The 24,512-nt window shown below is 37.4% G+C and overlaps 4 protein-coding genes and 1 pseudogene across 4 annotated transcripts; 2 read left to right on the plus strand and 3 right to left on the minus strand.

The window, feature by feature from the left end:
- Positions 1-4,017: 4,017 nt before the first annotated feature.
- Positions 4,018-5,281, minus strand: LOC113315154. Its single transcript, XM_026563487.1, has 3 exons — positions 5,116-5,281; positions 4,390-4,602; positions 4,018-4,298 (listed from the first exon to the last, which is right to left on the minus strand). Exons 1-3 carry the CDS (start codon positions 5,279-5,281, stop codon positions 4,018-4,020), a joined length of 660 nt encoding a protein of 219 aa, XP_026419272.1.
- A 366-nt stretch (positions 5,282-5,647) lies between these two features.
- Positions 5,648-7,610, plus strand: LOC113287695. The gene is made up of 2 exons (XM_026536517.1): positions 5,648-5,853; positions 6,664-7,610. Exons 1-2 carry the CDS (start codon positions 5,798-5,800, stop codon positions 7,067-7,069), a joined length of 462 nt encoding a protein of 153 aa, XP_026392302.1. The 5' UTR covers positions 5,648-5,797; the 3' UTR covers positions 7,070-7,610.
- Positions 7,611-9,549: 1,939 nt separating this feature from the next.
- LOC113315232 lies at positions 9,550-12,909 on the plus strand (annotated as a pseudogene).
- A 520-nt stretch (positions 12,910-13,429) lies between these two features.
- On the minus strand, positions 13,430-15,291 carry LOC113287699 (uncharacterized protein At2g23090). The gene is made up of 3 exons (XM_026536521.1): positions 14,941-15,291; positions 14,799-14,839; positions 13,430-13,894 (listed from the first exon to the last, which is right to left on the minus strand). Exons 1-3 carry the CDS (start codon positions 15,014-15,016, stop codon positions 13,775-13,777), a joined length of 237 nt encoding a protein of 78 aa, XP_026392306.1. The 5' UTR covers positions 15,017-15,291; the 3' UTR covers positions 13,430-13,774.
- An 889-nt stretch (positions 15,292-16,180) lies between these two features.
- Positions 16,181-20,978, minus strand: LOC113287708. Its single transcript, XM_026536531.1, has 5 exons — positions 20,622-20,978; positions 19,271-19,426; positions 18,982-19,154; positions 16,839-18,879; positions 16,181-16,405 (listed from the first exon to the last, which is right to left on the minus strand). Exons 1-5 carry the CDS (start codon positions 20,751-20,753, stop codon positions 16,358-16,360), a joined length of 2,550 nt encoding a protein of 849 aa, XP_026392316.1. The 5' UTR covers positions 20,754-20,978; the 3' UTR covers positions 16,181-16,357.
- Between the last annotated feature and the right edge of the window lie 3,534 nt (positions 20,979-24,512).

Genomic DNA, 24,512 nt, shown 5'->3' on the forward strand with positions numbered 1-24,512 from the left:
AAACCGAGTTCCGTAGTCCACAGAAATTTTTTGGTTTGCGTACCAGTTTGCAAACTTTCCACCAAACCTAAGTTTTGGAGTTCGTAGAACTTTTAAGGTTTGCGTACCGGTTTGGAAACTCGAATACTGTACCGGTTCCGGAGTTCACAGAACTGGATCGGTTTGCTTACCGGTTTGGAAATTCTACCGACTTCTAGAACACAAAACTATTTAAGCTTGCGTACCGGTTTGGATATTCACCTCCGGTTTGTAACCACAGTTCAAGAATGATTTGCATACGAGTATGCACACCTATCTGGTTTCACGAGTCACACAAATTTTCAATATGATATACATAAGAATATGTTAACCATTAATTTGTAAGTCGATATTTCTATAGCTACTCCGCTACTTGTACGGATACATGTAATACGGGTTCAGACTTATAATAGTTTTCCCAGTAAAACTGATACCACTGTTTTGTATCCGAATCAATAGTAGTTTTATATTTCTCTAAATCAAATCGAAACATTCATGAATAACATCAATGACACATATCACTGTTCCAGGCTATTTTCGAATGATAAACTTGAATCACGATTTTGATTCCGAACAATAAATTGTCCTAAATCGAAATTCATAAAGTATGAACAAATGTTCATTAAGCTTAGCCATTATATTTCGAGAAATTATCAAAATAAACATGACTCGAAATTCTTGTCTATGCATACTAGTCTAATTAGTTATGCGACATCATCTCAAAATGATAGAGAGGGAATATAACTTGAGATATAGGTGGTTCAGTCTTCACTTACTTTTTGTTGATGAAGTTCTCCAAAAGCTTCAGTTGATCTTCGTTTTCAAAAGGTAGAACGCAATGATGACTGATGTAATCCTTTGTTTCCCAACCACATTTCTGTCCTAGTCCGAGAGTTAACTAATTGTAGACTAGAAATCAAGATATAGTTTTGACAACAAGCTTGAGGCAGCAACACTTGTGAGTTCGGCGAGCAATGATCTAACATACGCCACTATACAAATTGAGTACCACAACTTCGTATAGTTAAGACCAAATACACTACCCCTGGTTACTTAGTCTCCTCAGTATCTCTACGCCTACAACCAATCTTCCAAGATACGTTAATTACCTAACATAATCCACTGCCAAGTGTTGTTTTACCCTAGTAAAGACTTTCTGCTTCCACTTCCTTTAAAATGTATTACAAACAATAAGAAATGAATAATTGTTTGCTAACCACTCACTAATCCATCATAATACCAGTACGATATTAATGATTTAATTTGAGTCAAGGTTCTTTTGTTCAGAGACATGATCCCAAGATTAACAATACATAACGAATCTGGAAATCCTTGATGTGATTGATAAAGTTTATGATTACCGAAGTAATCCACTTGATTACAAGACTTATGTTTATGATAGAATCATATACAACTTTTCGATCTTTACAAGTCCTATATTTTTCAAGGACAAACTGTGTTAGAGCATTTTTAGGTTGAGTCTGCATAAGTTTATCCAAATGCTTAAATGTGGGTGCTACTGAAGTTTAGTACGTTGCAAGAATTGATATGTCAGCTTGTTTGTTTCTTTTTACTGTTTAAATACTAGTGCCAACTCCCTTGTTTCCAGGACAAAACACATATAGGTGGACTTCCATGTAGCTGCATGAATCTGGATTTATACAAGTTAAACATGCTTGCAGACCTTATTATTAAAGGATTATGCTCACCGACTTTCTCAAAGCTTCTTGAACAGTTGTTGGGGTTCAGTTCTGCATCAGTTTTTACTTAGTATTTTTCTTTTATGTGAGAGAGAGTTTTATGCTCATTTAGACTTTTGTTTTCCAGATCTCTACAGGCTTCCTATGTCAGTTTAAGGGGATGTGTATTACATATGCTAAGTTAAAAAAAATTCTTGACTGATGTTTGTTGTAGTGACAACTGGCTCTGTCTTAGTCTCTCTTTATATATATATTGTAATAAAGTTTTTATTTTCGGTCCTGAAAAGATTTATTATATTTGTTGCTAGTTTTATCCTTTGATGTGCCTATTCTATATAATTTATTTGTTTTTAATGTCGATCGTATCTACACACCAAAATCACATTCTTTTGAGTATGCAACCGGTCATGAGATGATTCGAGTAGTCCCGATTGCTTTTCCATGGCATAAGCCTATTAACGTTAACGGCCCGTAACAAACTCATTTTCACATCTCACTTTTATTTCTTGAGAATCAGAAGCACTTCTCTTGTTCTTCAAACCTTCTTTTAAAAATTATTCTACTTCTGGAAAAGTAATTTTCTGCTTGTCAAACAAGCTCTAATTTTGGGACAATGGTGTGGTGGGGTGTCTCATGATAACTCGGACACATCAAGGACAAAAAAATTGGTCAGATTTTTTTGCTTTTTCTTTTCTTTTTGTAGGCGGTAGGAACTAGGAAATGGGTTCAGTATCATTACTGTTTAGAACTTAATACTTTGGAGGGAAAGAAATTGACAAACTTTAGTAGCATTTTTTTTTTGATCGCCAAAGGTAAAAATTATATTGAAGAAGCTTACTAGAGATAAGAAAAAGATTACAACCCAAAGCGCCTACGAAGAGAGTTAAGTAAAGATACAAAGCAGATTACAGTAGGGAAAGGAGAAACAACCTAAAAAGAGTTTAAATGAAAAATTGATCCCAATTAGTTTAAATCTGCTCCAAGTGAATTCCTTGCATGGTGTCATTATCTTGGCACCAAAAAAAGTCTTGAGACTTTACTTGTTTTATGATTTCAACTTCATCAGCCACCCCGTCATTGAAGACAATTTCATTCCTGCAATTCCAAATAGTCCAACAAAAAGCCGCCGAAAGAATCTTCCAAAGAGTTTATCCCGGTGAAGAAGTGAACTTTATTCTCCATCCCTTAATGAGAAGATCTATACAATTTGGCATGACCAATAGTTGTTTCGAATAAGAGAATAAATGTCTCCAAATAATAGAAGCCATAGTGAAATGGAATAGGATATGAGATACAAATTCTCCGGCTTTGCGGCACATTAAATAACCATTAACAATCAGCTTATCGCGCTTATAGAGGGCATCCATTGTAGCCAACTTTTTGTGATAAACTTGTCACAAAAAGAAACCAACCTTGTGTGGATATGACCTTGACCAGATGCTGAGATTTTTCACCTCCAAGTATTGCTCTTTAATTATGTAGGAGTAGGCAGCCTTCACATAAAAACAACCATATTTGTAGACAGTCCAAGATAAGCAATCCAGTTCATCAACTGTAGTCAAATTTTCTATCATTGAAATAAGAGATATTACTTCACTTATTTGAACCTGTGATAATCTTCTATCTAAGCCCAAATTCCAAGTGTCTCCATTGCTTAGAGTTGCAACGTCAAGTTCTTTGTAGATGTTATTGAGTAAATGTTAGGATAGGCTTCCTTGAAGGGAACACCACCAGTCCATAGATGTTCCCAAAACAGGACTTTAGAGCCATCTCCAACCTTCAATTTGGTACAAAGTTTAAGGAATTTTAGATTACAATATACCATTCCAGATTCCACAACCTCTAGTGGCCTTTGGTTTCTTTGTCTCTCTGTCGAAATGAGCAGACCCATATTTGGAAGATATAGAGGATCACCAAAGTGCAGTTTTTTCATCGTTAAACCTCCACCACCATTTGGATAAAAGATCTCTATTCATCCCTTTGACAGACTTGATTCCTAACCCGCCAGCTTTTAGGGGAGTGCGACATATCTACCAAGACACATGATGAATACCTTTCTTGGTTTATGAAGTATCCCAAAAATAATTCCTAATGATTTTTTCAATAGCTGTTATAACTTTTGAAGGAGCAATGAAAAGAGACAACATATAAATCGAGATACTACTTAGCACGCTTTTTATAGGAGCTAATTTGCAAGACGTCTCCCTTTGCATTTTTCAATAACCGCATCCCATGTGTGCTCTCCGTTAGAAGAATCACCGAGGGGTAATCCTAAGTAGATGGAAGGCAGGACTTCTGATTAGCAACCCAACATTGCATCCATTTGTTCTAGGTTAGAAGCATTTGCAACCCCGGATATACTACATTTAGCAAAGTTTATGTGAAGCCCTGATATCATCTCAAACCCAAGAAGGGTGTATCTAAGGTAATTCATTTGCTCTAATGTGTCATCTAAGAAAACCAATGTGTCGTCGGCGAATTGCAAATGACTGATTTTTGAACCATTAGGACTCATTTCAAATCCACCAATACCCCCTCGATTATGACCTACTTGAAACATCACATTCAACGCTTCATAAACTATTAGGAACAAAAAAGGGCATAAAGGATCACCTTGAGTTAGACCTTTTCCCGAGATGAATTTAGTGTGAGTCGAACCGTTGATAAGAACTGAAATTGGTGTGTTGTTGATGCAACCTTGAATCCCACTTTCTCCATGTAGCTCCAAATCCCATTTTAGCAAGAACTTCGTAGAGGAATTCCCATGAAACGTGATCAAAAGCTTTTGCGAAGTCAATTTTGCATACCACACCAGGCTTACCACTCTTAATTCGAGAATCTAAGCACTCATTTGCTATCAGCGCACTATCAAGAATTTGACGACCTTTAAGAAAAGACAGAGAGGCTCTGTTTCAATTCAAATGCTTCTTCAAATTCCAAACGACCATATTCTCATTAACCTTAAAGACGCCACCAGCTAATCCACTAAATAATCTTCTAATCAAAATCTACAAACCCAACAAACCCCACCATCCACTTTCGAACAAACTTACAAAAGCATTTGCAATCTTTTGGTTTCTTTAATTCAGTCAAGATCCCTGTTTAAAGGCCAACAACTCCATGCTCAAATCACAAAATCAAGATTAGAGATCGTTCCTCTCCTATCTAACCAACTTCTTCAATGTCCATCAGGGTTTCACCACTCCACATTTTTTGAATCGCTGCCCTTATCATAGCAATATATTTTTTAATATTCTTAAAAATTATAACAAACCGACCACTTAACACCAGTGGATAACTATTGTTGAGATTCATTGTTTCTTCTTCAATTTTTTGAAAAAATTGTCCCCAAAACGGTATGGCCTGTAGCGCGATATCAACGATGGGATGATTGTACACAAAACATAATTCTTGCAGATGCATTCATCTTCTACAATACTAATATTGCGCTGATATGCTCTTATTTGATTTGCTTTTGCTCTTCTTATTTCATTTTGCACATTGGCTCGATGTTTAGCTCTTTGATTTTTGGCAGCATGTTGCTTCTCTATGAACTGAGCCATGTTCATATTTTGAAAAGTCGGAATAACTAAGAAAATAGGAAGAAGGTGTGAGTTGAAATGAAATGGGAATTGAATAATTATAGGGAGGTGGAATTATGGCCGCTGGATCAAAATTACTGGACGATCTAGTATGCACCGAATGGTTGAGTCTCCACCGCAGGCTAGCTAAACTAGACCATTCAGTGTATTTTAAACCGAGCGGTCGAGATTCCACCGCTCCGTAGAAACTTGTGTCCATAGTGGGTACAAAAGTGGTAAACTCTAGGCTTTGCCTCCCACGTAGGAACCCGCATAAAAAGCCCAATAATTACTATCAGGTAGTCACTTGTGAGTTATGACCCTCGTATTAGTGTGGACTGTGGAGTCTGTGGACCGTAATGTGGTATAATCAAACAGATGATGAGAAACCTGCAGCATAAAATGGTGTATGAAACCCCCAATTCACTACCGCTCTCCTCATACGAAAATTGAATAAAACCCTAATTCTCCGTGCAACAAAATTAGAAGAAACTACCAATGGAGGATTCTTCAATCAAGAGCGCCAATCGAAAGGACTTAACAGATGATATTTGGTATGAAATCTTTCTTCGACTTCCTCTTGATTCAATCTTCAATTCCAAATGTGTTTCGAAGTTATGGTTTTCACTTCTATCAAGCCCTTATTTCATTAACAAGTGGTATAAACTCAACAATTCATTACTTCCATGGACATTTGTTCATGATGTTTATTTCATGGAAGATATAAAGAAACCAATCAGAAGAGTATTACAATATGCATATCCTGATTTGCATTCACGATTTATATCTGATCATCAATATGGGTTTTCTTTTAGTTTCTTATATCAAGTAATGGATGCAAATATGTACCTCTTAGGTTCTAGCAATGGTTTGGTTCTCTTCACAACAGGTGATGAGAAGGATTATTATGTATGTAATCCACTCACTCAAAAATGGGTTTTACTTCCTCCTCCACCAATAAGTCGAGTGGTTGTGAATGGTTTCATGTGTGATGAATGCTTTTTAGAACCTAAGAGTTATAAGGTTATCCGTATACCAGACTTTGGAAATGTAACGAAAGAATTTAAGGTGGAAATATTTTCTTCTGATTTGGGTAATTGGAATATTTGTGATCTTTCATTTCCTGTACTTGGTACTTGGAAATTCTTCTTAAATGACCGTTGTGTTACCCATAATGGTGTTTTCTACTGGTATCAAAACAGAAACTACATAATTTTAGCTGTCAGTGTTGATGGAAACACCAACCATGGAACCTGTGGGAATGAATGTAGGATGCTCGATATACCTGACCTAGCAATGGATGTTGAAATCAACTGTTTAAGTCAATGTCTCGGGGAATCTGAAGGATTGCTTTTTTTCGCTAGGTTCAACCAAAAGGAGAGAAGTTTGAGTGTTTGGGTGCTTGATGGAGACTGGCATATGTTGCACAAGGATATTAAACTTCATGATTGGTTAGCAGAAGTAGAATCTCAGTTGTTTGATGGATGTGAATCAGCGGTAGAATCTCAGTTGTTTGATGGATGTGAATCAGGTGAGGAGGATTGGGTGGAAGAAATTGAGGTTGTAGGTTTCAGTCCAGTTGACAAAGATGTGGTTCTACTTAGGTACTACAGGTATGTTTGGGCATACGACACCAGAAACAGGGTATATGAACAGCTTTGTCATCCACCTTCTCTGCGTAGCAGTTTTCCCTCTGCTCGTCATCTGAGTACTTCAGCGTTTGTTTTAAAACCAAGGCCGACAATACTTCCGCCAGTTTCTTCGGAGTGACACATCAATTTTGGAATCCCAAATATGAGATAGATAATAAAGGAGCCCTTTGTCATATCTAAAGTTTTTAGCTGTGTTAAAGAATCTTAAATTTTTCCGTGCTTTTAGAGAAGTAAGATTGCTAGTCTCTTGGGATTGAAATGTGTCATGGACAATCTATGTAGGGTTGTCAGTTCTCATTACAGGAAAGATGGTTTTCTACTGTTCTTTAATGCTTGTGATATATAGTTTCCAAGTATAGAGGAGGCTGATTGTTTTTAGCAGATGCTTAGGGAGTTTATAAGTCAACCGTCAAATTCAAGGAAGAGGGGGACTATTCAAGTCTATGGTGATTGACCAAAGAAGAGGATGGTGACTATTCCATCGGAACAAGCTGAATTCATGGACTTCCATTGCTTTGCTATTATGTTTCAATCCATCCAAAGTTTTTTTTTTCTTTTATGTAATTCGGTGTTCAAAACTCAAGACTAAAAAGTACGATGTTCCGCATTAGCCTTATTTTGCTTATTTCCTTCGCGTACTCTCTGTTTTTGGCCCCCTGTTTGAAATGTTGTTCTACATTAGCTTTCTTTCTAGGCGAAAATGCAATAGGGTGTCATATAAATTATAAACACGTAGTACTCAACACCCTTCATCAGTAGTCAATGTCTTGTTCACTGTTCAGTTTATTGACTATAGTTAGTATATTTCCATGCACTTCTTTGCATAATTAGTTTTAGGATGAAAAGTGAGGATCCCTTGGAGAAGAAATTGAATGGAGGCATAATCTAGATGTTGGGTGAAATAAAAAGGAAAATATGATGTTTGCAAACCTTGTATTTCAGAGTTGAGTTACTTTATGAATTACCTGTTTGGAGTTTTAGGCGGCTGAAGCATGCAACTTTGCGCTGCTTCTAAGATGTTATGGTTATAGTGGATATGGTGGGATCATATATTGTCTCTTGCACGCGGGTTTAATTTGAATGTCTATCATCTTTTTAACATTTTAGAGAGTGCAATGCAGCAGGGTATTGACTGGCAGGGGATTAGAAATACTATAGCTACACCAATCTTTTGGCAGTAGAAAACACAGCTAGCCGTAAGAATACTTATATCCTTATCACAACTTATCATTGGATAAGTGAACCAACATAGAGACTGAAAAGGAGGGTAACATCATTTCCTTTTAACCTCCTAGTTGTTTGCTTGTGTATCCATGATCCACGTGGTCTTTTTTTAATGAAGATATTCGATCCGATGTAGTTGATTTCAGATAGTTTGGGGGGGGGGGGGGGGGGGTGAAATATCCTTGAAGTTATTTCTCTCGAGATGTCATTTTGGTGTTTTCCTCTTTATAACAATTTAGATATTCAGAATGGTGGACTTTTGAGGAATGTAAAATCTTAGGTCACAGTCCCACCACCACTACCGACAACATAGGTAATGATTTTTGTGAAGGCTGATCTGCTGTGCTAGAATTTGCTTCCGGAGGCTTGGAATTTGCTGCACTAATAGATGATACTATTATCACTTGTAATAGCCTAAGTTTTGGTTTGGCAACTTTATGTTGTCGAGTGGAATGGCAAATATGCCAGACTGGCTTTTGTCCCTTTAGAAGTTGCATTCAATACCTTCTAACCAGATGTTTACCTTCACCTGGGAGCACTTGTTTTCAAATTCTTGTTAGTAGTGCTCTTTACTGTACAGAATGTCAAGTTGTTGGATTGAAGGTGTCATTTATACATTTATGCTAGGGTCCTTGGGGACACTGAGAGATTCAGTGAAGTTCCATTAACGGTTGATAGAAGAAATTTTCAAGAACAATGAAATTCTTTTCAGAGTAAAACAAGTTGTTGAGTTGGGAATTGTAACTGTACTCAACCTTTAACTTAACTGGGTGGTTCTTTATTTACTTTCCATTATTCTTTAACAGTACTCGGCCTTTTCAGCTGGTCGGATGTATTTGTTTCAGTAATGGTGGGAATTGTCAATGGAGGGACTCAAAGCAGGTTAAATGAGAAATATATTTTGCTGCAGGAAGTTGGTTGTCATCAGTGCACTATCAAGGCACGAGATCCAGCCTTGGACTTCGCTCTCCCACTGATTTTTCCTTGCTTAGAGCAAGGGCTTACTAAATGAGTGTTTTTAACCCTCAATTCACTTTCAAATCCAGTGAGGTGAAGGAGTAATTTTCTGACCGTAGGGAAGCAATATAGAACATATTGAAAATTGATTAAAAAATCAATTTCACAATTTTTTGTAATTCACAAACTAACTTTTAGCCTTTTTGTTCAAAAAGTCGAAATGAACTTTTTAATGATTCTGCTTCTGGTGGCCGAAGCAGCTCCAATTGTGGTGTGTTGGGGCGTCTAATGAGAACTCAGACACATGCCAGACAACTTTCTTTCTGGGACAAAACAAAGTATAAATATGTAGGCGACTTTTAAGGGTTCTGTATCATACAAATACAGAAATGAACAAGTAGTCAGACAAATACTCAAATGCTTCTTCAAATTCCCGCTACCATATTCTCATTAGCCTCGAAGACACCACCTATCAATCCACTCTATAATCTTCTAATCAATACCTTAGAAACCCAACCATCCAGTTTCGAACAAACATACAGAAATATTTGCAGTCTCTTGGTTTCTGTAACTCAGTCGAGATCCCTCCTTAAAGGCCAACAACTCCATGCTCAAATCATCAAATCAAGATTAGAAATCATTCCTCTCCTCTCTAACCAGCTCATCAACTTCTACTCCAAATGCCAGCTTCCTCATGATTCCCGCAGAATTTTCGATGATAACCCCAGAAAGTCTCCTACTTCCTGGAGCTCAATCATCTCTACTTTTGCACAGAATGAGCTCCCGCATTTCTCACTCGAATTCTTTCGGAGAATGCTTGAATATGGGGTTCGACCGGATGATCATATATTTCCTAGTGCCGCAAAATCATGTGCGATTTTGTCGAGGTTGGATATTGGACAGTGTATCCATTGTCTTGCGGTGAAAACTGGGTATGGTGTGATTTGTTTGTTGGTAGTTCATTAGTTGATATGTATGCGAAATGTGGTGGGATTATAATGGCTAGGCAAATGTTTGATGAAATGCCTGATAAAAATGTTGTTTCTTGGACTGGAATGATAAATGGGTATGCTCAGTTAGGTGAGAATGAAGAGGCTTTGAGACTTTTTAAACAAGCTTTGGTAGAGCATTTGGATGTTAATGATTTTACTTTTACCAGTGTCATTCGGGTTTGTGCAACTTTAACACTTCTTGAATTGGGTAGACAAATACATGGTTTATGCTTCAAAACAAGTTTTGATTCGTCAAGTTTTGTGGGTAGTTCATTGATATCATTGTACTCAAAATGTGGAGTCGTCGAAGGAGCTTATCTGGTATTTGATGACTTACCTGTTAAAAATCTTGGTGCATGGAACTCAATGATGATGGCTTGTGCACAACACTCCCAGGTGCAGAAGGCATTTGAATTGCTCAATGAAATGGAACGTTCTGGGATTAGGCCTAATTTTATAAGTTTCTTGTGTGTATTACTGGGTTGTAGTCATGCAGGGATGGTTGAGAAAGGCCAATTCTACTTTAACATGATGAAGAAACGAGGGATTGAACCCAGAGCTCAAAACTACGCATGCTTGGTGGATTTGTTAAGCCGTGCCGGAAAATTGAAAGAGGCGTTATCGGTTATTGAAGAAATGTCTATGGAACCAACAGAATCGGTTTGGGGAGCTTTATTGACTGGAAGTAGGATCCATGGAGATACAGAAATGGCGGCCTTTGCAGCTGATAAGGTTTTCAAATTAGGGACTGTTAGTCCGGGTATGCATGTGCAATTGTCAAATGCATATGCATCTGCGGGGAAATGGTTGGAGGCAGCAGAGGCTAGGAAAATGCTGACAGATAGAGGGACGAAGAAGGAAACTGGATTGAGTTGGATGGAGGAAGGGGGTAGGTCTCACACTTTTGCAGCTGGGGACAGGTCTCATGTTAGGTCTGCAGATATTTATCAGAAGTTGGAAGAATTAGGCGAAGAAATGGAGAAAGCTGGTTATGTCACAGATACCAGTTTTGTTTTTAAGGAAGTGAATAGTGAAGAGAAGAAGCAAACAATCGGCTATCACAGTGAGAGGCTAGTCATTGCATTTGGGCTCATCACGCTCCCACCTGGAAGACCAATTCGTATCATGAAAAACTTCTTTTAACCCAATGCTATCTAAAGCCACTGGAAGGACAATCATTGTGCGGGATAACAATAGATTCCACACTTTTAAGGATGGTGTGTGCTCCTGCGGTAACTACTGGTAAGTTTTAAAGTTTAATGGTGTGACTATTGGTAGTATGAGGAAAGAAAGGAAGATACAATGATGGAAGACAACCTGCACCATTACCAACTTCTCTTTCTGGAATATGCCGTCGTTCTGATTATGGTAAAACACCTACTCTCTCTGTTTCCTACTTGATTTTAGTGTTTTTTCATGTAATTGATGTAAGCTTAAGGGTATTTGAGGTTAGCATCATAAAGGGTCTTCATAAAATTTCATTATGTCTCCTTGCTAATCCCAGGGTCATTCCCAAAATTTTATGAACTAATTTCAAAATAAAACTTGAGTTGTTTATGTGAATGATTATTCAGTTGTCAATCTCTAAGCTACTGTTTTCCACTAATTAAACTTTTTTATTACTTCAAACTTAAGTGATAGCAACACGGCACTGATTAATCTACCACCTACTACTAATTCATGCTAATCCTTTCATCTATATAGTATATACTCATCTTGACCTTCTTTTTGGCATCATATACTATACGCCACGCCTTTCATGCAAACTATGAGCCTAACTTTTGTTTGTTAAAAAACAAGAAAGAAAGAAAAAACAGTGAAATTTTCCAAATTCTAAACCTAGGTGGTGTCGTTGTTGGTTTAGGTGGAGCTTTCGCTCATGTTTTGATTTCGTGTTCTTTGAGCCCATCTTTTTTAATACATATCTTTCTTTGTTTGTTAGTTTTTGGCTCAACATTGCTTTCAGTGTCTCCATCTCCTGAAGGTTTTCTTTTTCTAATCTTTTATCTGTGGATTACTTTGAACAAGTCTCTCCCTTGCCTTCCAAGTTCCAACTGGCTTCTTTGGATTGATATACTTTATCTGTTTCTCTCTAGTCTTTACATTATATATCTCTTCCCCTCTTCTTTTCAACGCATCTCTAACTCTCTCAGAAACTTATTTTATCTTAAAGAAGATTTTAAAGCATGGAGGGTTTGATTCCATTTGTATACAGGGCAGTAGTGGAATACAGGAATGGTGGTGGACAAGCGTCAAATATGGGTTCATCATGGTATAGTGAATCACCATCAGCATCTTACATGAGACTTCCTTCGGGTGATTCAGGGCGTTTGCAAAATACTAGTGAAATCCAACTATTCGCGTCGAGTCCCATGGTTGTTGTTACTGCCACTTCCACTGTTCAATCGCCTCTGGTTTGTCGTTCCACTTCTCGTCGACTCGTATCTTCGTGATCCGCCGGTTTGTGATTGGCAAAAGTGCCTGTTACAGAATGGATGTGTGCAGAAGTATGATATGGAGTGATTGTATTGTCAGGTTAAATAAGAACAGCCCAAATTTGTGTAAGCAACCTAAAACTAAAAGGAGCTTTACACTGTTATTTGTCACAATTAGTACTACTACTAGTTTCAGGTTACCATGGCCAAAAGCAGCGCTGTGTGTTATCTGATGAAGCTATAATGTTGTTTGTTGGTGAATTGTACATACAAAATGGAATGAATTGTAAATTTGGATGATCCAATTATTTTGTCTAATCATCTATGTTTTGTTTTGGTTGATCTGAAAAGTGGGTGGAGGATCTCATGATCTTTTTGAGTATCTCATGGAAATTTCTTTTATGCAAAAGTCAAACAGGGAGAAATATATGAAAACTCGAGGAAAAAAAGAAGTGGATACGACTACTCAAACCTCTATTTGCTGAGTAATCTCTAGGATAATCTTTGGGGTTTACACCTTGCTTGTGATGATGTTAGAGCCTGTTTTTTTTTATTTTTCTGATGTCCGACTCGGCTCATACTTCTGTCATTTTGAGCTATAATCAGTCAGGTAACTTGAGACGGGATGAGACTTGATTGCAACTAAGATGTTAAAAACGTACTCTTCCATCACTGCATCTTCATACAATAGAAGTTTGTGAAAAATTTCAAAAACCTGCCTTGCAACGATTTTTGATGCTCCCAGCAAATCTTGGATGGGAAAGAATGAAAGTAAATCATCTTTTTATGAAGAAAAAAAAACAAAACTACTAACCGGAGCCATTTGAAGCAAAAAAATTTAATCTCAGACTTCTCAACACATGCTAGAGACTAAGAATATATGGCACCGCCTATCATGATATATTAGACTGATAGATTGTAAACAATTATACGAGACTGAGACTGAGACTGAGCCTGAGCCACATTGTAAAACTGAAGACAAATTCTGCAGTGACGAGGATTCATTCAAAGAACAATCCATGCTGGTTGAATTATAGGATGTGTAGATATCATCATACATAATATATAAGGTACCAGGTATCAGTCTGGATTCCTTAGGAATAACAAACTTAAAGGACTTAATCTAATGATATAGAGAGGAGACTGGAGATGCTGATGGTATTCCAACCAACTCAACTCTAACACGTTCTCTCCTCCTGTACATGCAAACTCTCTTCATTTCTTGAGATGGGGGAAGCACACATAAATGTCAGACTTGGGGTGCTTTGCTTCGGCATGCTCCCTGCATTTCACCTCAGAAGTTGTACAGATGAATGTCTGCATACACACCTTGCACTGCATTTACAAACAACATTAATCAGGCATCAAATTAGTAACCATCTAATACCAACAACCAAAAAGAACTACGCAGGATAATCTTTCACTACTACCGGTCACCAGCAAAGTACACAAACATTCCACAGAAGGTATATAAATGAGGGTGAGGTAATTTTAAAACAGAGATAACATATAAGTAGCTTTATGGACCCAAGGTGACAAACCCACTAAATCTATAATTGTTCCTACCCATGGTTATGTTAAAAACATATCTCAAACTAGGTGAACTGCATATATCAGGTTGTGATCTCTTCATACGTATTTGTTGTGTCTGCTGACCAGCGTTAACAAATGATTATAAAACAGCACTGATGATTAAGTTCTAAACTGTATTACCTTTCCCTGCTTCCCTTGTAAGTTAGAGGACTAATGGTAGCAAGGGCAACATAAGTGAAAACATACCCACAAAATCAATCAACTGCTCCAACCACTCAGAAGCTAATCTACTTTGCTTCTAATAAGAGACTTTAAAAAGAAATACACAATTCATAAAATTAAAACAAAATGTCTAAAAATCATCATACTAAATTCACAAGAGAAGTATAAATCATCACAGTAGACGCTCCAGTTAAGTAACATTATTGACAAGATGTGATTTTTAACCAACACAGGTGTTAAGATGAACATGAATTGCTTAATCTACAGCTTTTTAGATAGATGATAACCACAATTAGCCCTTTATTTTCAACTTATTTCTGCTAAACCCAAACTAGAAAATAATGAAACCCTAAATTCCAACAAAAAAAAAAGTTCGAATCTTTATTAATAAAACACAATAAATTAAGAAGAGTTGAAGAACCAATATTCACAATGAATTAAACAGAAAACCAGATCCACGATGAGAAAGAGATCAATAGATTACCTGAATCGACATAGCTTTCTTGTTAGCATCGAGCTGGCTTCCTATCAAAACCAACAAAAATCACAGATCAAAAACAAACACAAATCGATCAAAAACCCTAAAAAAGAAGGGAAAAAAGAAGGGAAATCGGGAAGTAAATTACCCTTTCCGGCAGCTTTAGCCTTCTCAGCGTTCTTCTCCCTAGCCATCTTGGCTTTCTGGCCGTTTCCTCCTCCCATGGTTGTTCGAAACTTTGACAGAGATTGAGAGAGAATAGTCTCGTGAAGACGACGAGGGTTTTTTCTTTGGGTAGGGTGAGAGGGCTTTTAGCTGGGAAAGACGAGAATTTATTGGCAAAGAGAGAAAAAAAAATAATGAAAAGAAAAAAAGGCCTCACGCGCACATACGCAACACACGAGCATGAGCGTATTTAAGGCCGTATGGATCCATAGTGGGAGGTGGGGGCTCACACGCACTGATGGTGGTTGGAAGTTACTGGTTAGGTTTTAGTGAGTGAGATAGGGGTTCCTCCTAAATGTTTCTTGTACTTGAAATTGTTTATAGAAAAACTGTGTGGGTCCAAGCGGATTGAATTTGATGCCTATGGTGGAGAAAAATTCAACAACAACAGCTGCATATCACTCACTCACTCACTCACTCACTAGGGTTTTTTGTGAATCATCAACACCACATTGCTACTTATGGGGTTGAAATTCAAGGACTACAAACGCGTTAGGTTCACCATTTTGATTCTTCTTTCTCGATCATCAATGGGAACTAGCCATATGATGATGGTTTTTTGACCTACCGAGAGATTATTATTGATAGTGCCATGACTGAGATTCGCACATGGCAATATGGCATCTACAAATTTGTCCCGGTTATTCCTCAGCAATGGTTATGATTTGGACTTGGGCTTTAACTCAGCCCAGCCCCAGTGTCACTTCCTCGCTAGAAACTCAGCAGTGGCTTAATTGTAATTGTGCGTTGTTTTAGGAAGTGGAAATTACTGCCTGAAATGTGCGAAGATTGTTGTTAATAAATCCTTTTGGAGTGTCATCATGTCTTAGTTAAGGTAAACATTTTTCTGACTGATAGAAGGTTGTCATGATTTCTCAACGGTTGAGTTGTAATGGCACTGGGAGTCTTCTGTACCAAACATCAATCTCATAGCATTGTATGGAATCATAAATGGTTTGGCTGTGTGGTTCATTTCTAAGAATTTCTTGTTTCAAATAGCAACCCCAGATTCCGCTCAATAAAACCACTCAATCTTCCAGATTGGATAGTGATTTCAACAAGTTTATCACGAGTACGAGTGGAAAGTCATTTAAACGCACTACATGTCTTTAACAAAACACTGAACTGAAATGAAATGGTTGATACTAGATATAGTTGATACATGTCATTTAACATTCTGAATATTATAATATAATAATCCATATGTGTGTTTCTTTTTTTCAACAATTCAATGTACCAGAAAGAAAGGGCTTATTGGTGGTAGAAATTAGCATGACAAAGAACTCCTTCATTTACAAATATCTTCTATGCATGTACAAACGGAAGGTTAAGCCGATTGATCATGCATGACTTGCTAGCTCTTCTTCGTCTGCCTTCATCCAAGCAGCCTGAACCAAATACACAAACAATAAACACCAAAAAATAATAATCAGGACAACTAAACAAGTCACTCCCATTAACCATAACAAATAAGCAAGTCAGACTGGCATACGATGGCCAGATGGGTAACTCGGCCCTTACTTGGTACCACAGTCATAATAATCACCAGAATGATAAATGAAAATTAGACAAATCACAATTGGCAGGCAAGATGCAGTTTCAATCCTAACTCTCGTCTCTCAGTCACAATCATTATCCTGGATATGTCATACCATTACTTAAATGCTCTAAAAGGTAAAAATATTGGTGTTCATGTAAATATCCATTCAAGCATACATTTCCCCCAGCCTAGCAATTACCATTTTAAGGAATCTAACGCTAAACTTGTGATTTGACTAACGATCTATTGGCTTGAGAAGAAATATAGTAGGAAAAACATACCTTTTCCCGTTCAAGTCGTGAAACATGGGGACGTACTGAATTCCCTAAGCTTAAACCTCCCCATGCATCTTGCAATTCTCTCTCCATTGCTTTACGCCGCACTTCAGAATGCTTTGTCTGATCCCCTGAACTTAGAGCAGCAGCAAATTTCTCCTTTTCGAGTCTAGATTGATGTTTAACCATTTGATCCAAACCATCCACACTCTTTTCATAATTCATGTCGCGCTTTTTCACTTTCATCACTTCCTCCTGACCAGCAGCAGCCAGTTTCTCCTTCTCAAGTCTAGAGACATGTTTTACTAAGACTTTATCCAAGCCTTCACTATCTGAAGCAACTGCTCCTACTTTATTTTGGTTTTTCTGAATGACACTACCCCATGCTGATGCTTGCAGTTTCTCTTTCTCTAATCTGTGCACCGGCTTGGTCAATATGGCGTCGAGGCTGCATGGCATATTTCCTTCATTACATGAAAAGGCTTCCAGAGTTTCCAGTTTTGCTCTTTCTAATCTTGACATATTTTTGGTTCGCATCGGGGATTGTTCAGAGATCTTCAAGGAATTCTCCTGCTGTACCACTGGTTTCAGACTTTGTTGTTCTCTTACCTCCATTTCCAACTTTTCTTTGACTATTCCATCAGATACTTCATCACATCTGTTCGAGTCTATATTTTCTTTACATGATGTATTAAACATATCGTCCGCAGTTGCAATTTCCTGAGAAGATCCCATAACAGTAGGAACATCTTCTGAATTGGTCCCAGTTGGGTGAGCCTTGGCTATCCTGGCTTCCTGAACTTCTCTTTCAAGTTTAGAAACATGTTTCACAAGTAACTTATCTAAACTAGGGACTTCTGCTGCCTGGTGCTTGTCCTTTAACTTCCTGAACTCCCCAAGTTCTTCTCCATTTCGATTATTTGCTTCTGCATTCTTGGCTTCTTGCACTTCTCTCTCTAGTCTAGACACATGCTTCACGAGAAACTTGTCAAGGCTCGGGAGATCTGATGAATCAGGGTTTCTCAACTTCTTGGTTTCATATTCAAAAGCTACTCCAGAATTCTTTTTAGCTTCATGAATAGATTTTTCTAGTTTGGACACATGCTTTACGAACATACTCCCCAATTCAGGAACAGCATTTGATGAAGTTGCATTGATATTCGAAAGGTCCGCTCTATTCTCACAGCCTTCTGATTTGTCCTCACTTCTTTCTTCAGCCTTGTTTTTTCGTGTGTTTTTGGCTTCTTGTACTTCTCTCTCGAGCCTAGACATGTGCTTCACCAAAACCTTGTCCAAACTAGGAATCTCAGCTACAACTTGTTTCTTCATGTTTCTGTTCTTCAAAGATTCAACATTGGAGCATTTCATGGTTCCAAGTCCTAAGGTGTAGTCAGAACCAGATTCTTGACCATGCAGCTTACTATTTTCAACTTCAAGAAGAGCTGCATTCAAGCCACAAGTTGCAACTATGGTGGCCAGAGAAGCAAGTTCATCATCTCGTAAACGTTGAAGCCTTTCAAGCATAACAGCAACAAGCTTTACTGAATGATTAACATCAGGAAGCCCTCTGTCCTTGCATTTTCCCTCTGTTAACTCTGTATCCAGCATCTTAAGATTGGGATCTTCTGAAGCCAGATCATCTTTGTGAGATTCTGTGTCCAAATCATGGCCTGGGTCTGATACACATTCCGCAGACAACTTGCAAACTTCTTGATCAACTTCGGTCCTTACTGGATTCTGATTAATTTTCCGGAGCAAATCTCTGAATTCATCTTTGTTTAAAGAAGAAGGACAATTTGCAAGCCGGATGCATGCGATCTTTACTGCTGCTGCAACTTCTTTATCTACGTCAAACGCCGTTTCAAAAGATGCTGTAACAGTGTGAGTTGTAGATCCCTCAATGTTGGAGGATTCTATCTCACAGGCCTTCTGTGGACAGTCTGGTTTGTCATACATGATCACTCGCATTGCAGCCGCTGCTTCAAAAGCTTCCTCTACAGTTTTTTCTGCCTTACGTAGAAGAGATTCTGCTTCTTTGTTTTGGATCCTACAATGTGAAACACAGAGAAAAAAAGGTTACAGGCTTGACAATCAAACTGAAAATGAGTTATCCCTCTCTCTTTTTCTGCCTGAAACTAAAAAAGTTAACCTGGCTGCTCGAAGAATCCGACACCAAGATGCTTCAACTAAAGCAACTTTACGAGCCTCCATGGCCTTATGTGCTGCTTCTTTAGCTGCAATTTTTTCTCTAAGTACTCTCGAGTAATGAGGATTTGAATCACACAAAGTCTCATCAAGAGTTGAGTTCATGCCACCTACTTCCTGCAAGAATTAGCTTATAATATTAATCTTCAGTACTTACTTGAATTCGATCAGCGGTAGAAAAAGTACAACCATTAAAAAATGCCTAAAACAGTGAGATGTAGTTGTAATAGTACCTGCAGAAGTCTTATTTTTCTCTTCAAGTAGGATTCAGTTTTTTTCCGAGGAAACCAATTGAGAGGGGAAGTTTTTCGGTAAGATTTCCTTATTTGTGAAGTAGATTTGTTGACAGAGTTTAGTGTTGACTGCCCAGCCTCTTTTGATGGTTTAGTCTGCAAAAAATGAACAGAAAATATAAATTTTAAAACTAAATGGAAAGTACACTGCTTAACCTACAGAAAACCCATCACAAGACACTTATCTTGACTTCATTTGCAATATAATTTTTTCTGGCGACTTTATAAAATCATTCGGTATTATTACATGGAAAGTTGATTAAGGTTTTGATTACTCCACACTCTGACTAGTTCTATATATTGTAGCACCATAGTTTTTGCTGCAGGAATCATGGGATCATAAGCTGTCGTTACATTCACATTTTTACAGTTCTTAACTGCCCACTACCTCTTAAAACGACGACAGTTATTTGTGATGCAAACATCACACCTAACAATTGTTTGTTAACTCAAGCAATCCCCGCCAGAACTTATATCACATAGTTTATGTTTGAGAATTGAGATTACTGATTATGTGAAAGTATTGTGCATGAGCAAAGCACAAGAGGCCTGAATGGTCTAATAAACAATAACCTTTGTTGTGATGATGAATTATAAACTGGCTGATTTTAGATGTACTCAATCTTCATATAATAAAATCATCCAAATGAGTTATGATGAGTGAAAACAAAAACAGGTAGATTTCAAGGAGGTTTCAAAATCAACCATCATAAGAAGGCTGGTTTATTATGAAGACAGATTCCTCATCATGGAGAGAAATCAAACAAAACAAATTGCATTTCGAATAACCAACATCATTTACTTTGCACTAAATGGAATCGATTAGGAGTTCCAGAATTTGCAGATCTCAAAACGAGAGATACATGCAAAATCCCAGCATTGGCAACTAACTCGAACTATTTCCAGCATTGGCAACTAATCGTAAAACGCATCACACCTCTCTTAGAAGTTGAAACAAAATTAGGGCTAATAATCTGAGGTTTTCAGCATCATAGTTCTCAATTCAACTAGTAAATTAACCATATATTATCACCATAACTCACATACCAATCATGCCTACATAAAAAGATTACTAACATGACCTAACAACTAAAACATCAAATTTACTCTAAAATTACGATTCTCAATCTAAACCTTGAGGAATGCAAATCTCAAGAAATTCAACAAATATAGAAGTGAAACATTAATCAATACTCACTAAATTTACTTTGAATGTTTGATTTTAGGTTTTCTCAGTCGAAGAAACATAATAATCATGAAATTATCCACGTAAATCAAAATAACTTCATACCTTTCCGAACTTGGAACTAGCCGTTACGAACTCATCACTATCACTTCCACTCCTCCTCCGCCTCTGCAAATCAACAGAGGTTTCATTCTTTTGCTTGTCTATACAACCTAAATCCATACATCCCAGATCCATTTCAAAACTGAAAAACTCTGATCTAAGAAAGAATCTGATTACAGACCGAGAAAAAGTTGAAGAGAGATCTGAAACGGAATCGATGTAAACAATGATTAAAATTGGATTATTCTGATTTTCTAGATGAATCTGTGCGGGTAGTGTGAGATTAAATGAGAACAAATGAGATTAAATGAGGGATTAATGTTTCAGGGTGAAAAAATCAAGGATTTGGGTTTTTCTTAATTTTATATGGAAGGGGAACTTTTAAATGGAAACAAAAAATGTATCCGTTGAATTAGACTCGTTATTTGCCTCTCCAACGGACTGACATGTCTTTTCGCCGTTTAAAGGAAAATGATACTGTACATCCACTTGTATCTTCTTTATAACGGCTCATATAGTCCAGTCCTACGTGGTATGGTATCTAAGACTTCCGGCAGTTGGGTTTAGGGGTGTCAATGGATGAATATCCATCCAATATTTACAATTTTGTATCCGATAGGCTAAGCTATCGGATATCGGATATTTATCCGATAATATACAGTTATGACAAAAATTGTTAAAAATCCTTTAAGACATGTTCATAATTGAAATTTAAGTTCAATTTCTCAAACATTTCATATCGGATATCGGATATTGAGATAAATCACAAATATGGTTAGAGTAAATGATAGACACATTTTTGTGTCTAAATTGTACTCAATGTCTTTATTGTTAGTGCTCGATTTTTGTACAAATTTTGATGCTTTGTGTGTTTGTAGGTGTTTTTGGAGAAATACACTTGTGTGGAAAAAGTTGCTCAAAAAGTGCTATTTGGACTCCCAGAGAAAAGTACTAAAGACACCCTCAATTTGGATAGGGGCACCTCAGTTGGGCACCTGCTATTCGCACCCCCAGTTTGATTAGGGGGACACCATCTTCAACATTTCAAAAATTCGTTTTGGCGGGAAAATTTTATTCTCAACTGTGTAACTTTCGATCGATTCTTGAAGGGGTTCTGGGTAGACTAAAGGGATGAAACTTAATGGGTAGACGTGATATGTCATAACAAAGCTGGTATGGGTGTTTGTTTCGATTAAATTTGGCTGAAAAATCCGTGAGAAGAAAACAGGGAAGCACGTACACAGAAGAAGATATCCACGGGATTACAGCATGGTTAAACGTGTGCTGATCGTGTTTGGATTGAGCTGGGTCTCTGCAGAAGCGTGGAGAAGTTAAATGAGGAAGATTCAATAGCTGTATACGCGTGGAAGAGCTAAAAGTGGAAGAAAATATTCCCGAGAATATTTTTCATCAATGCCGAGTAATGGAGAATTCGATGAAGTTATTGCGTGATATTTTGAGGCTGTTGGGTTATAAATAGTTTCTGGGATAGCAGAGATGAACGGGGGGATAGTTAGGGAGACTTTAGAAGACAACAGAGGCGAGAAATCAAAGTTGCAGAGAACTCCATTGTTGCTGTTGGTGAAGAACACACGAAGAACAACGAGCCACAGAGAACCGTCGTTCATGCTACAGTGGAGCGACAGACTTATTTGCACAGTAACAACGACACTAGGGAAAACTTATCTACAACAGTGACAGCGACACAGAACCGTGGGTCTTAGAGAAACAGTAACACTTATAACTGTTACAAACCCGGTTTTCATTATATTTCTCCCTTTTCATCATTTGTAAACCCATCTTTGAGCAATAATAATGATTTTTGAGCGTGTTTCCAACATGATAAGCGGCTAATTCTCCCACAACCAAGGCAATGAGGAAGCTATTTACGCATGAATAATTGGTAACTATTTTATTTTCTCTAATATTTAATTATAATTCACTCAATCACTGCTTTTGCAGAGTTTTAAATTGTTTGCGTAATTTTCCTAATCAGTTGTGATTCAATTAGATAGGTTATGCTTTGTTTAGATAATCTATGCTTAAGGATTCAATTGATGTTTGAGAATTTGCTTGATTATTAGTGAGTTAAGATATAAAGGACTTAAAAGATAATTAGAGTTTTGGATTATTTACCATCATTAATTCATGTGTAATAGTGGAATCAGTGTCTTGGTTATTTTCTCATACCTCTCGCCCACTTTGTTAATATTTTTGTATATAATTTTATTAAATTTTTAAATTTAATCTTCACAAGTCCGAGAGTTTGAACCTCATTACTACAACATCATTGAAAAATATCATCAATTTTTGGCGCCGCCGACGCGGATTTGTGCTTAGGTAGAATTTTTAGGTTTTTTTCTTTTTCTTTCATTTGTTCTTTTTACGTTTCTTTGGGTGTGTCTTTGTATTACAGGTTTGAAGTTGGATACTAAAGACTTGGAATTAAAGCTTAAAGCAAAAAGAGAAGGAAAAAGACAAAGCAAAAAAAAAAAAGAGCGAAAGAAAAAAAATTTAAAAAAAAAAGAGAATTTTTTTTTTTAGAGACCTTCCATTTTTTGTAATTATTTTTTTTATTTCTTTTCTTTTGCACTTTATTTGGACTTGGACAATTATTTTTTTAAAACCCTAAGGAAGGGTACATTAAATATAAAATTGTTTGCAGGGAAGGACGACGATTACAATATCGTCTCGGCCCCTCGGGTTCGCACATGACATAGGAGTCGTGGCCCGAGTCGACTTCACCGGTTCTGCGCCCGTCTGGTACGGGAGGTAAGCTTTCGAAACACCCGCGAATCCCCTGTCAGCGGGTTTATAGTATGCCTTAAGGTGAATATATGCTGAGGATTTGAATACGGTTGTTTTAATTTCCTAGTAAAGGGCAAGGCCTGGCCAAATTAAGATAAGGACTCAGATTTCATCACTGTTTCCTTCTTGCCTGCCTTAGAAAAACGAAACCAAACGCGAACCTAAGCTTAAAATTTTGACTAGAACGAGACCTATAGGGTAACGAGCTTAATAGGAAAGTCGTTTGAAAAATATTGGTTACTCTTTTGAGCGTACTTTGAAGTTCATGATGGTTTCTGCGAGTTGAATACGTGACTGAGCCGCCTTATAATACCGGTGAGACCTTGGGTATCAAAGCTCCTCGCAGCTTCCCTCGTCTCAATTCAACTTACTTAAACTCGGATTGATTCCAGAGAGGTTTGCTCAGATTGTAACGAATTCCTTTTCGAAAGATTAGAAGCTGGTCTAGAAATAATCTAAGTGGAGCCATCATGCTTGTTGTTTGCTAGATTTCATAGGTTTGATTTGGTCGAGTCAGCCTTGTTTGTGATTGTGTAGAATTCCCTTGCGGTTAGGATGTCGAACTGGTATTATAATAGCCAATACAATGAGTATCCGACTGAGCAGCTTGGACATTATCCTTTTTATGACCATAGTGTGAATAGTGATTGGGAACGCAAAACTTTTGAAGGTTATGGTCCATATCATTGTGATCCCAATTACTATCCATATACCCACAGGTCATACGATCAAAACAATCCTTTTATTTCTCTAGAAGAGTCTCTCAAGAGTTTCAATGAGTCAACACGGAAGTTATTTATGAAAGAGACTTATAATATTCTTCTCCCAGAAGAGTCCGTAGAGCGGTCAACTAAGATAACTCTAGAAGAGACCCTCAAGCAATTTACTGAGAGTACAAATAGGATTGTGGAAAAACTTGCTCAGGATAGTCTTAATTTCCAGTGTAGTTTTCCCAATACCACCCTCGAAAATAAGGATAGTTTTTATTCACATAATCAAGATGACGAGGTTAGAATTGGTAACACTACTTGTTTTGATGAGGTTCGACCTTTTTCATGTTATTATAATGAGGACTATGATGAGGAT

This window comes from Papaver somniferum, chromosome 1, assembly GCF_003573695.1.
Source record: "Papaver somniferum cultivar HN1 chromosome 1, ASM357369v1, whole genome shotgun sequence".
NCBI lineage: Eukaryota > Viridiplantae > Streptophyta > Magnoliopsida > Ranunculales > Papaveraceae > Papaver > Papaver somniferum.

Excerpts from the sequence above, each read along its gene's own strand:
- LOC113315154 (XM_026563487.1), bottom strand. The coding sequence starts at position 5,281 with ATGGCTCAGTTCATAGAGAAGCAACATGCTGCCAAAAATCAAAGAGCT. Across the intron at positions 4,603-5,115 it reads CTGCAAGAATTATGTTTTGT|GTCGTCAAATTCTTGATAGT; the intron begins GTACAATCATCC and ends CTTTTCTTAAAG. Across the intron at positions 4,299-4,389 it reads TCAACAACACACCAATTTCA|TTTATGAAGCGTTGAATGTG; the intron begins GTTCTTATCAAC and ends TGTTCCTAATAG.
- LOC113287695 (XM_026536517.1), top strand. The coding sequence starts at position 5,798 with ATGGAGGATTCTTCAATCAAGAGCGCCAATCGAAAGGACTTAACAGAT. Across the intron at positions 5,854-6,663 it reads GACTTAACAGATGATATTTG|GTTCAACCAAAAGGAGAGAA; the intron begins GTATGAAATCTT and ends TTTTTTCGCTAG.
- LOC113287699 (XM_026536521.1), bottom strand. The coding sequence starts at position 15,016 with ATGGGAGGAGGAAACGGCCAGAAAGCCAAGATGGCTAGGGAGAAGAAC. Across the intron at positions 14,840-14,940 it reads GGCTAAAGCTGCCGGAAAGG|GAAGCCAGCTCGATGCTAAC; the intron begins GTAATTTACTTC and ends TGGTTTTGATAG. Across the intron at positions 13,895-14,798 it reads AGAAAGCTATGTCGATTCAG|TGCAAGGTGTGTATGCAGAC; the intron begins GTAATCTATTGA and ends TTGTAAATGCAG.
- LOC113287708 (XM_026536531.1), bottom strand. The coding sequence starts at position 20,753 with ATGGATCTGGGATGTATGGATTTAGGTTGTATAGACAAGCAAAAGAAT. Across the intron at positions 19,155-19,270 it reads GAAAAATAAGACTTCTGCAG|GAAGTAGGTGGCATGAACTC; the intron begins GTACTATTACAA and ends TAATTCTTGCAG. Across the intron at positions 18,880-18,981 it reads CGGATTCTTCGAGCAGCCAG|GATCCAAAACAAAGAAGCAG; the intron begins GTTAACTTTTTT and ends TTCACATTGTAG.